This window comes from Desmodus rotundus, chromosome 10, assembly GCF_022682495.2.
Source record: "Desmodus rotundus isolate HL8 chromosome 10, HLdesRot8A.1, whole genome shotgun sequence".
Taxonomy (NCBI): Eukaryota; Metazoa; Chordata; class Mammalia; order Chiroptera; family Phyllostomidae; genus Desmodus; species Desmodus rotundus.
The window spans coordinates 74,395,502-74,408,520 of NC_071396.1; the positions used below are offsets into that span (position 1 = coordinate 74,395,502).

A 13,019-nucleotide genomic window follows, 5' to 3' on the forward strand; every position below is an offset into this window, starting at 1 on the left:
ATTTTTTATTTGTAGTTAGGATAATTTATTGATGGATTGAATGTAGAAAATGAGAAAAAAAGAAGAGTCTAGGATGACTTCAAGTTTTTGAATGAAATAACTGGGAATAACAGAATCGCTAATACTGAAATTGCAAAAGAAAGGTAGGAGCAGGTTGGCAGTGTGAGGAAATCAGGAATTTTTTCCGCACATGTTACATATGAGATGCTTATTAAACACTCAAGAGAGATATAAAATAGACAGCTGAATACACAAGTCTGGAATTAGGGGAGAGTATACTAGTACACTAATGGTATTTAAAGTTGTGAGGCTAGATAAGAACAAGCAGGGAGTGATCTAGGTGATGTGGATATGCAACAGAGAACAACAAAAACAAAACTTCCTACTCTTCAGTGTTGGATAATTTGAAACTCTTTAGCTTGAGACACAGGCCCTTTGTAATCTGACTCAGGTTTATCTCTCTAGTATTACCTGTCACCAACTGTCTCCCTACCTGCAAACTAAGCCATTTGCTGGTATCCAAATCACAGGTTGGCTTTTGCCTATATTTCTTCTTTCCCAATATTCCATTCCCTGATAAATTCTTCTTTTTCTTCATTGTCACCTGGGAAATGTTCTCTGAATCCCACATGGTAAGATGAGGTATATCCCTTTGATATGTTCCAAGAGCACTTTGTCATAGTCATCTACATTAATTTTATCTGTCTCTGGCCTAGATTCTGAAGCACTTGAAAGTAAAAACCATAACTTACTAATAATTATATCACTGGCATGAAGTAGAGTAGTTAGCACAACAGTAATGATCAATATATTTCTTTTGCTCTGAGTGGTGTGGCTCAGTGGGTTGGGCATCATCCCACAAACTGAGAGGTCTCAAGTTTAATTCCTGGTCCGGGCACATGCCTGGATTGTGGGCCAGGACTCCATTTGGGAACACGTGCGAAGCTCACAAATCAATGTTTTCTCTCCCTCTTTTCCTCCCTCTCTACCCCTCTCTCTAAAAATAAATAAAATCTTAAAAAATATATGTATAAATGTATATATTTTCTCTTAAATAGAGCAAACAAAGGCAAATATGTCAATCCTGAAACAGGACAGTCTGTAGTAGATTGGGTTCCCCAACACATTGAATGCCCACAACTTGCAATTGCGTATTACACTGTAAATACAACACAAATGTTAGGCCACTGACTATACAACAGGAGTCTTATCACTGTCACAGAGACTCACCAGGAAACATAACTTTGTACCTCCTTCAGACTCAGCTAACATATTAAGGATCTAAGAATGAGGGTCAATAGTTGCTAACAACACATACAGGAAACCAGACATTACAAAGTTATATATGAAGCAGTCTTGTCCCCTCTAAAAATCAGATCTGAATCTGACTAAGCCTCCAGTTAGGGATGTCCAATTAAATTTTCTACAGTGATGGAATGTTCTACACCTATGCTGACCAATATGGTAGACACTAACTACATGGGACTATTAAACGCCTAAAATGTAACTAGTACATCTGATGAACTAAAGTTTTAATTTTATTTAAGTAGATTAAAGTTTAAATTTAAATGGTTACATGCGACTAGTGGCTACCACACTGGACAGCACAGCTGCAGACTTAACCACTGATTTGCAGGAAACACAAAAGGAGGATAAAACTATTTAATTAACTATGGAACAAGAATCAACAAAATCACAACTGAGAAAAACTATATAGGACAAATGATCCAATTCTTTCAACAAATAAGTGTTAGGATAGTGATTACTCTTGTGGTAGGGAGGGAAAATGGTATAATTAGAGAGCGGGTATAGTGGAATTCTGCGGTGGAAATAAAGTTCAATCTCTTCCATGGGTGGTAGTTATAATGGTATTTGTCATATTCATATAACCAAACATGTTTTATTATTTTATGTTATTTGTTTGCTTCAACAGTAAAAGTTAAATTTTTTAAATTTCTTTTAAAGGTGTTTACATGAAAAGAGAATATAACAATGTCAGAAGTTCTAGTGTCTATTTTGACACTAGCTATGAGAATTTGTTACACTTAAGTAGCTTTAAGAGATCTTCTCTTTCTAAGGCCCTAAGCACACATGCAAAGCACACATGGGAAGACATTAAATACCTTTACCTAAGATAAAAAGACTTGCAAATACAGCATGAACTATTTATACACAAATAGATGTTTGAAAATTAAGAAGCCCTTGGAAACAATTTACTGTCAGTTTACTGAATCTTTGTAGAACTGCTATAGTGTTAATGTAGTAAATTATTTCTTCACTATAAAGATAAACTTTAGCCTAAATCTAGTTTGACTTGTTCTGAATTAACCTAACATGATTTGCTGTATCATTGCCATCAGAATAATGGCACAGCTACTCTCTATCTTTAAACTTTAAGTTAAGAATGTTTTGCTGTAATACTGACTCTTGTTCTAAAGTAAAGTGAACATACTTATCATTTTGTAGTTCCTGTATTTTCTTTAAATTTTCTCTGTTTTTTTCTTCAATTTCTTCCTTAAGTTCTTTTACCTGGGTTTTATAGAGAGTCTGCAAAACAAGTGATAAGAAAAAAATAAGTGTTTATAGTGAGTTAAAAAACAGTTGGTAGTTTCTTATAAAGTTAAACAACTAATATATGATTCAACAATTTCACTCCCAAGTACTTAAATGGTAGAGCACAAGCTGGGCAACCAAAAGAAACAAAAACTTCAGAGGCTTCAATAAAGCCTCAAAGCTATAAATGCTCATCAACAGTAGTAAAAAATAACTGAGCCTGCAATAAGTAAGAGAGTGATTTTTATGGAGAAAAAGCAAAACAGATGCATAAAATGCACATAGAGTCAAAGATGAAAAAACTCTGGAACAAATGTATTAGGCTACTGTAATACGCATACACAAATCACACATGATAATACTGGTAGTGTAAGCAACCTGAACTTGCTACCAGGCAGGCAGAACCCTTAACAAAGTCTCATATGTAGCTCCAGAGTTTGGCAATTCTGGAAATTATTTGAACAAAAATGGTCATTTCTTTACAACTTAAAAAACCACGAACTCACATTCAGAAATGAAATGTGGAAATAGATATATCAAAAGGGAAAAATCCACTTCACACAGTCATTTTAAAAAGAATTAGTATTCACACTAATAATCTAAATTTTGTTTTGAGTCAGGTCTTGAAACAGTCTATATGTTAAAATGATTCTCACCGAGAAATACTGCTCAGCTTCAAGTTGATCTTGTAGCTCCCGCATCTGTCCCTCATTTCCTCTATATTGTCTTCAGATAAAAGAGAAAATAGTAAACACATGCTCTTATTTATAGCAGACTTTATATCATTCTTTGTTTGCTAAAGGTGCTAAAATAAAAAGGTTTACTAAAATGACCTTTGTTTAAAAAATCCTACTTTATTATACAGTATTACTTTACTTGGTTAGTATCACTTTATTTGGTTAGGTCATACTGTCTGGTTCCATTTTGCTCCTTATAAAATGATATTATGCAAAGCAGAGGGAACCCTTTTCTAATGAAGGTCACTTTCAGAATAATATTAATTGTGGATAAATGCTAGTTGCAAAAATAAAAATGACTCCGGTAAATTTTTGTAGAGAAAAGCATTCTTAGGGGTACATTTAAAAGGTCTTATGTAGTAAGTAAACCATTAAAAGCAAAGGACATTAAAATATTTGATACATAATAAAAATAAGTCAGTACTATATATTTTGGCCAATTAAGAACAAGGCAGGGGATGGAGTGGTGGAAATGAATAATCAGGGAAGGAAAACGAAGGGAGGAAAAGAAACAGACAACTAACTACATGTCTAAAACACAACTTAAATAAAGAGGAACAGACTACAAAAGACAGAGACACAATGTAATCCACAGACACAGCTTTTCAAAGATGAACAATTCCATCTGCAGCTGCTACATTTTTATATTAAATATTAATAGCTTTGTATTTACAGCATCTAACAAGGCCTATATGGTTGATAGAAAGTAGACAGTAAAAGTTCAACGAATACTAAGTTAAAGTTATTTTGGGAGAAAAAAGTATAAAACATTACTTGGAGAGAATAGTGGCTCTAAAAGGGGAAAAGAGTTTCACCAATATAAATCCAACAAAATCAAAACTGACATTTTATCCAAGAATGATTGTGTTATAAATTAAGCTGGCAAATGAAGATATTGTAACATAAACTTGGAGTAAATAAACACACAATGCTCGGTATAGGATATATCCATTTATGATACTAAATTTTTGAAGCATGTCCTTATACAAGTTCTGAAAGCAATTACTGACACCTTGTTTTGTCTCCATTTCAAGTAAGCAGGCACATCAGATCTCAGAATAAAAGGAGAAAAAAGGCACTTTGCATTCTGATATGAACGAAAGGAACAAAGCAAAACAAACAAATATAGGGTCATTACGTCTAATTCTAGTCTCTAAAGTAAACCTTGAACATTTCCTATAAGGTATGGAATCCTTAAGAAAAAGTTTATCCCTGATTTTTGTAACTCAAATGTGAAAAAAGATGAGTTTTTTGAACATAAAAATCATGAGAATATTGTTTTTTCCCACCATAAACAGACTTAAAGAAGCAGCCTTGATAATATCCTCTTTTCTTCCTTTAAATACCTGTATTTTTTATTAAGTAAGCTTGTCCTTCTAAAGCCTGAACTCTCTTGTAAACTTTCTTCCTAAGTAAATTATTTTATTTCTAAATGTTTAAGTCTTCTTTTCAACAAATGTTAAGTATGTATCTATGTACACATAAAATATCAAACACACAGGCAATGCTGAGTACAAAAAGAAATAAAAAATATTATTCTTGAGACTTACTTTGTAAGCTGAGCTAACTCAAATTCTAATAATCGCTTTGCTTCCAATAAAGTATTTATTTCCTGTTTCATCTGCTTTTCTAGACCTTTTAAATTATCTGCCTCAAACGCTTGAGTCTTCAATTCATTTTGTAACAATAGTCGTTTATTCGATTCCTGCTCCAACTGCAAGGTGAGAGTCTTAACCTGTGAGTGAAAAAAATGATTGTGATCTTAAATGTCTTTAAATTTATCAGATATTATTTAAAGAATACAAATCAAATCACAAGTACATTATCATGCCTTATATAAAGAGAGAATATCAGTACTCAAGTCTCTATTATTCGATGCTGTTTATTACTTTAGGATTTACTATAATTAAGTCAAATTAACCCCCAAATTTCAGATATGAGACCTTGGAGACAATTTGGTTTCTTTCTACTCCAACCTCTATGGAAATTCTGGAGTAGAAGATTGAGTATAAAAGCCACTTTGCCCTGGCTGGTGTAGCTCAGTGGATTGAGTGCAGGCTGTGAACCAAAGGGTCACTGGTTCAATTCCCAGTTGGGGCACGTGCCTGGGTTTGTGGGCCAGGTTCCCAGTGGGGGCCATGTGAGAGGCAACCACACATTGATGTTTCTCTTCCTCTCTTTCTCCCTCCCTTCCCCTCTTTCTAAAAATAAATAAATAAAATCTTAAAAAAAAAAAAAAGCCACTTTTGGGGGGGGACTTCCTAAGGGGTACTTAAATTTACTGCTTCATTTATAAGTGTTTGTGCTAGTTTATAACCCTCCAAAGTTTTTGAGGCCTTCCTTAACTCCTAGATGCGATTAGACACAATACCCCTATAACACTTGCCGATTCTTCTGTTCAATATATGCCATGCCTGTATTTCCCTCTGGACTGTTAAGTTCCACAAAAGTCAAGACCATACCAATATTATTCAGTATGCCAGTTCCTGCGCAGGAACAGGTAGATAACAGATGGACAAAAATATTTTAAGTGACTGAATATTATCTTTCAAATTTTTAACATACATTCTTCCTGCATGCTGACTCTTAATTATCTCTAATTTCTCTTCTTTCTGGGTTATTATATGTACTACTACCAGATGAGTTTCCCTAAAAGAGTCTTTTCACCTCTATCTTCCATTTTAAGTTTAAAAGACTATTAATACTTTGGTTCCCAAGTTTCTCCCTTCACCAATCAACGAGTCTCTTATTCTCTGGTCAGATCAAGTCCCTTTTGTTCCTCACTTACCTTTCTTTTAAGCACTCAGTAATCACTCTTTTACTGTCATCTTCACTGATAATATTCCCTCCACCTACTCAGACTTCTGACTCTCAAACTATTAACTTCTGAGGTCTTTCTTAACCTTTAAAATAATGGTAACGTTTTATTCCTCCTTTATGAAGTCTTCTGATTATTCTGGTCTTCTCTTTCTCTCTTCTCTAATTTACATATGTGGACTAATTATTTTCACCTTATAAGTAATTTCTAAAACATACACAGTAGCCACAGGATATAATGTCATTTTGTCTTTTTATTTATTGCTTTGTAAATGTGTACCCTGTGATTTCTATCAATCTAAGCCAGTCAAGGCTGCAGTTTAACACTTTTTTTGGAAACCCAACAGCAATGCTTCTCTTTGGGATTATAGAATACTTTACAATAAAGACAGGCTTTTTTTATTTCGTTTTTTGTTTTTTAAAAAAGCAGATGGTCAGTTTCTTCAGAGGAGGAGCTATGACACCTCTACACAGTTTCACTGTCACAATGCAAAATGGTACAGATCCTATGGTATGAACGTTTAATAACTCTTGGAAGATAAAAGTTCTAAGAGAGAGGAATACTGGTGACCATAGAGCAGTGAACAAAGCTCTATATACACACAGACTGATCTACCTATCTATGTATGTGTGTGTGTATGTTATTTTATTCCAATTTCCACCATGCTGTTTAAATTATAGATAATATTTTTCAGATATAACATGTGATTGCTTCGCTTTTATAAGATGAACAAAATCAGTACTTTTTCTTACTTCATCCTCCATTCTCTCTTTACTTTCATTCAAATGCTCGAGCTTCTGTTGAGACTGTTTCAGATCAACATCTAGCATGGAACACTGTTTCTCAATCTGAACAACCCTATTTTCAGCCTTCTCTCGAGCTTCTCTTTCTTCCTTTAGCTTTTTTTCCATCTCTGAAAAAAAAGTTGCAAACATACATTTAAACAAAGAGATTACTTCATTATTTTTCTTTCTTTTTTTTCCCTTAATTTTTATTTGTTGATTTTAGAGAGAGGGGAAGGGAGAAAAGGAAAAGAAGAGGGGAAGAGAGGGAGAGATGTAGAGTGGGAGAGTAGGAGAGGGGAAGAGGGGGAGGATCAATTTGTGGTTCCACTTATTTCTGTATTTATTCGCTGGTTGGTTCTTGTATGTGTCCTAACCAGGAATCAAGCCAGCATCCTTGGTATAGCAGGACAATGCTTGAATCAAATGACTACCTGGCCAGGGCTACTTTATTACTTTCCACTTTCATGGGGTGTGTAAGACAAGCTGGTGCCAAATATCCTTGTTTTCATCCTGGGACTCTAATAAAGCAATTCATTATAGAAGTCCTAATGTGAGATCTCTAAAGGAAGAAAGTTATAAAATATAATAAGGTAATAAAGTAAAACCTTCTAAATCCTTTGTGCAATGATTTGAGAGATTATCAGTGCCATTTTCAGACCACAAGGTAAAAGTACAGCTGGAAAAAAAGGCGGGGAGAATAACTAAAGAGAAAGATGGATGTAGCTCAGATAAAAGCCAGAAAATAGGTTATGGTTATTAATCTACACCTTGCATTGTTCCAGAAAAGTTTCAAGAGACTGAAGGCTAAGTTAGGAATTCTACTTTATGCAACTCAGATAAACAAGACTCCATGGTGGTATTGTATAACACTTATTTTAATTTTTACCAGAAAACATTAGCCTACACTGAGGTTCCTTTTCTGAGATATGGTAACAAAAATTTTGAGAGGTTAATAACTTATGCATGACCTTGCAATTAGTAAATTGCACCAACAACATGCAAACTTATTAAGTCTGCTTTCCCACTCTCAGAGGCTGCCAATTGGATGACAAAAAGAAAACATTAGAAAGAAACTTCCTCATCTTTTTGCCCAAACCTACAAACTTAGCTGCACCAATACAATCATCACTTCTTTATGTCCAGCTTTTGCCTCCTTGCACAACCAGAACAAGGACAACAACAAATTTAAAAACAAAAAGTAACCAGAACTGCTAGAAAATCAAACTGTATGGGAGTCCGAAAACCAAGGAGTTAAAGAAGGAACATTCACTCAGACTGGTAGGAGAGGCGGAGACAGGGATTGGGGGTGGAGAGGACATGTGGCAAGTCAGCAGCTGATGGAATGGGCTGCCCACGTTTGCTTGCGGATAAATTGGGAGGAAAAACTAGGGAGCAAGACAGACCATGCAACCCAGGGTTATAGCGTGGGAAAAGAAAGCCTCAAAACCTCTGCCTATAAAAACTGGTGGGGGTTGCGGTGGCAGGAGAAACTCCCAGTCTCACAGGAGAGTTTGTTGGAGAGACCCACAGGGTCCTAGAACACACACAAAACCACCTACCTGGAGATCAGCACCTGAAAGGGCATAATCCACTTGTGGGTAGCTGGGGAAGTGACTGAAAGCTAGCCGAGAGCTGAGCAAGTGGCACTGTTCCCTCTCTGACCCCTACCCCACAGACAGTGACACAATGTGGGTTGCTCTGCCCTAGCGAATACCTATGGCTCCGCCTCTTACAACATAACAGGTACACTAAGACAAAGAAATGTGGCCAAAATGAAAGAACAGATAAAACCCACAAAATAGAACTAAGTGATGAAGACATAGCCAACCTATCAAGATGCAGAGTTCACGTTGGTAATCAGGATGCTCACAGAAGTGGCTGAGTATGGTCGCAAAACAGAGGAAGAAGTGAAGGCTATCCAAAGTGGAATAAAGAAAAATATAGAAGGAACCAACAGTGAAGGGAAGGAAATTGGAACTGAAATCAACGGTTTGGAGCAGAAGGAAGAAATAAACATTCAACCAGAACAGAATGAAGAAACAAGAATTTGAAAAAATGAGGAGAGGCTGAGGAACCTCCGGGACAACTTTAAACATTCCAACACCCGAATCATAGGGGTGCCAGAAGGAGAAGAGGAAGAGCAAAAAATTGAAAAAATAATGAAGGAGAACTTCCCCAATCTAGCAAAGGAAATAGACTTCCAGGAAGTTTAGGAAACTCACAGAGCACCAAAGAAGCTGTACCCAAGGAAGCACACATCAAGACACATCATAATTACATTAGCCAAGATTAAAGATAAGGAGAGAATCTTAAAAGCAGCAAGAGAAAAGGAGACAGTAACCTACAAAGGAGTTCCCATAAGACTATCAGCTGATTTCTCAAAAGAAACCTTGCAGGCAAGAAGGGGCTGGAAAGAAGTATTCCAAGTCATGAGAGGCAAGGACCTACATCCAAGATTACTGTATCCAGCAAAGCTATCATTTAGAATGGAAGGGCAGATAGAGTACTTCCCAGATAAAGTCAAGTTAAAGGAGTTCATCATCACCCAGCCCTTACTATATGAAATGTTAAAGGGACTTATCTAAGAAAAAGAACATCAAAACTGTGAACGGTAAATGACAACAAACACACAACTATCAACAACTGAACCTAAAAAACAAAAGTAAAAACAATCTAAGCCAACAACTAGAACAGGACCAGATTCACAGAAATGGAGATCACATGGAGGGTTACCATTGGAGAGGGGAAGGAGGGGAATGGGGGAAAAGGAACAGGGAATAAGTAGCATAAATGGTAGGTAGAAAATAGACAGGGGAAGTTAAGAATAGTATGGGAAATGGAGAAGCCAAAGAACTAAGACATGAACTAAGGGGGGAATGCTGGTGAGAGGAGGGTGCAGGGCAGAAGGGAATAAAGGGGAGAAAAAAATGGGACAACTGTAATAGTATAATCAATAAAATATACTTAAAAAAAATCATCAACTCCTATTCCCATCTCTCTAATCAAACATAAATCCATCCACTTCTGTTCCGGACTTTGTTCCTGCAAGTATTTCATCTCTTTCCTTCCTCAAGAATTTCCTCCTCCCAACCTAATCATTCCCATGAACATAATAATCTAATTTATTATCTCCTTAAATATCCTCTACTGATCTCATATCCCTCTTCAGCTACCACCCATCTCTGTTCACCATCAAACTTCTGAAAGAGTTATCTACACTAACTATCTCCAGTGCCTCGCCTGGTACACATTTAGCTCTTTCCAATTTGGTTTCTATCTCCACCATTCCACTTAAACTCCTACTTGTATGTTAACTAATGATGTCCACCTTGCAAAAAATTTAGAAGACACACAGTATCTTTGTCTCCATCGTTACTGACCTTAACAGAATTCAATATACTGAACCACTTCCTCATTTTTCCCAATGCTTTACTCTTCAAGCCTCTGATACCATATTCTCTTGGTTTTTCTGTTATCTGTTTGGTTGCTCTTTCTTTTGTTGGTTTGTCCTCTTCTACCTAACCTGCAAATGTTACACTGCCTTAAGGCTCCATTATGATTCTTCTCTTCTGACCTTATTCTTCCCTTCATTGATTTCATCATCATCTTCATATGGCCACATGTGTATGACCCCTGAATTGATACTCTACCCTAGGTTTCACACTTATTACATACAATTGACTATTTAACATCACCACCTACATATCAAACAAGCTTTTCAAAGTTAACATATCTAAACAGATTCCATCATTTCCCTACCTTCCCATACCATTCCTACCCATCATCTCAATGTCAAAATATATTAACATACCTCTAGCTATTAAAATTAAAAGTCCAAGTCTTTCTTGATTCCTTCTTTTCCTCTTCCCATTCAATTTGTCACCAACTCTTGTCCTCTGCATCTCCAATTCTTTTCAGTTTTACTACCACCAATGCTTATACCCTATAGCACAGGTGGCAAGCACAAGGCCTGAGGGCCGAATCTGGCCCTCCACCTTGTTTTATCCGGCCTGGCACCTTGTTTCTACCTGGCAACAGTGCTGAGCTCTCACTTAACTATTAAGGAGTAGTTACATTTATACAGTCTTAAAATTACATATGGCCCTTTGAAGGCAACCGCAAGGCTGATGTGGCCCCTGGTGAAAATGAGTTTGACACCCCTTCCCTATAGCCTTTTAGTTGATCTTCCTTTGTTACCTCTCTCAAAAGCATTCACCACACAGCAGCAGGGGTGGTCTTTTAAAAACATAAAATTATACATCTATCATAAAGTTTAATTTATGAATTAGGTACCGTAAGAGATTAACAATAATATCTAAAAATAAAATAGAACAATTGTAACAATATACTATAAAAAAACATTAGATGAATGTAATCTGTTTCTCTGAAAATATCTTATTGTACTATATTCGCCCTTCTTGTGATGATGTGAAATGATAAAATGCCTGGGTGATGAAGTGAGGTGAATGACATAAGAATTGTGATGCAGCATTTAGGCTACTACTAACCTTCTGACAGTATGGAATAAGCACTTTATGGCTTCTCTTTGGCACATCCAAATTGCCAGCGTCACTACTCTTGTGCTTTGGGGTCATTATTAAGTAAAATAAGGGTTATTTGAACATAAGCAACAGTGGGTCTTATAACCAAGACTAACAAGTGGAATGTACACAGCGTCGATACACTGAACAAAGGAAAGGCTCACACCCTGGAGGAATGGAGCAGGACACTGTGAGATTTCATTGTGATGCTCAGAACAGCACACAATTTAAAACTTATGAACTGTTTATTCCTGGAATCTTCCACTTCATATTTTTGGACCTCAGATGACATGGATAACTGAAACAGGAGAAGGTGAAACCAATGGATGGAGGGGAAGACTACTGTAGTAAGTTTAAATGAGATAAGAAGAGACTGGACCTGAGTACAGCTAGAACATATCAACCAAGACAGGAAAAGGATCACTCTCCTCTAAGATGACAGGGAAGGTATTGAAGATGGGTAAAGAAGTAGGATAGGTTGATTAAGTAAGAGAACTGGATTTTAAGAAATTCACACCTATACTTTCATGATTTCTTTTTGAAATAGGAGAAATGTTCATCTAAAAGTGGAGTAATAAAGAAATGGCATAGGAAGCTCGAGAGGAGAAATAATAGAAGGAACTCATGAGTGATATACTAAAAAAAATGACAGCCCAACTGCGGCAGGAGACAATACAGTGGACTGACACCCATCTGAAGAACTATATACAGTGAAGAAAGTGTTTGGTTGATCTGATCTAAGGTTGTTTAGAGGGCTCATACAGTGGAATTACAAAGAAATGAGAAAAATGAGGGAACAGAGCAGGAAAGCAGATGAATTAACAGACAATATAAGTTCCAGAATAGATCGGTAAGAAAATGAACTGAAAAACTGGGAAAAAAGAGCAATTCCATTGACTTTTATAGGGAGTAGAGGGTAGTATAGGGTGGTGGAATGAGGAAACTAGAAGGTGAAATTGTTATTTTTATAAAAATGAACAAAACAAACAAATGAGCAAAACAGAACCACAGACATGGAAATAAAGACAAACTGACAGTGACTGGGGTGGGGGGCAGATAATGGGGGAAAGCAGGGGAAGGGGAAAGTAAAGGAACTCAAATAGAGGACTCATGGGCATGGACAATTGGGGGGAATTGACTGTGGGAGTGGGGGAGGACGGGATGGGGAGAGCAATGGGAAAAAAGGTGGGACAACTGTAACTGAACAACAATAAAAAACAAACAAAAAAATTCTTAATAAAGGGGTAATTATTATAAAATGAAAAAAAAAATTAGGGTGGAGGGATGGGGAGAAAAGCTATACAACTGTAACTGAATAACAATAAAAATTAAAAAAATAAAATAAAATAAAATATTTTTAAAAAGGAAGGTATCCTGCCCTGGCTGGTGTGGCTCAGTTGGTTGGAGCATCATCCCTTGCACTGAAAGGTGGTAGGTTTTATCACCGGAAAGGGCACATGGCTAGGTTGTAGGTTCAATCCCCAGTTGGGGCAGGTACAGGAGGTAGTGATTGATGTTCTTTTCACATGGATGCTTCTGTTTCTCTCTCCCCTTCTCTTCCTCTCTCTCTAAAATCAATAAATAT

General features: G+C 36.4%; 1 protein-coding gene across 2 annotated transcripts in view; it reads right to left on the reverse strand.

Annotated features, from left to right (window-relative positions):
• ROCK1 (Rho associated coiled-coil containing protein kinase 1) overlaps nucleotides 1–13,019 on the reverse strand; it is a 151,698-nt gene that overhangs the window by 25,201 nt on the left and 113,478 nt on the right. For both annotated transcript variants that reach the window (XM_024580571.4, XM_024580572.4), the window contains exons 19-22: nucleotides 6,861–7,021; nucleotides 4,841–5,025; nucleotides 3,210–3,279; nucleotides 2,453–2,547 (exon numbers count right to left, since the gene is read on the reverse strand). In XM_024580571.4, the coding sequence (XP_024436339.2) occupies nucleotides 2,453–2,547; nucleotides 3,210–3,279; nucleotides 4,841–5,025; nucleotides 6,861–7,021 (511 nt within the window). The remainder of the gene's footprint in view (nucleotides 1–2,452; nucleotides 2,548–3,209; nucleotides 3,280–4,840; nucleotides 5,026–6,860; nucleotides 7,022–13,019) is intronic.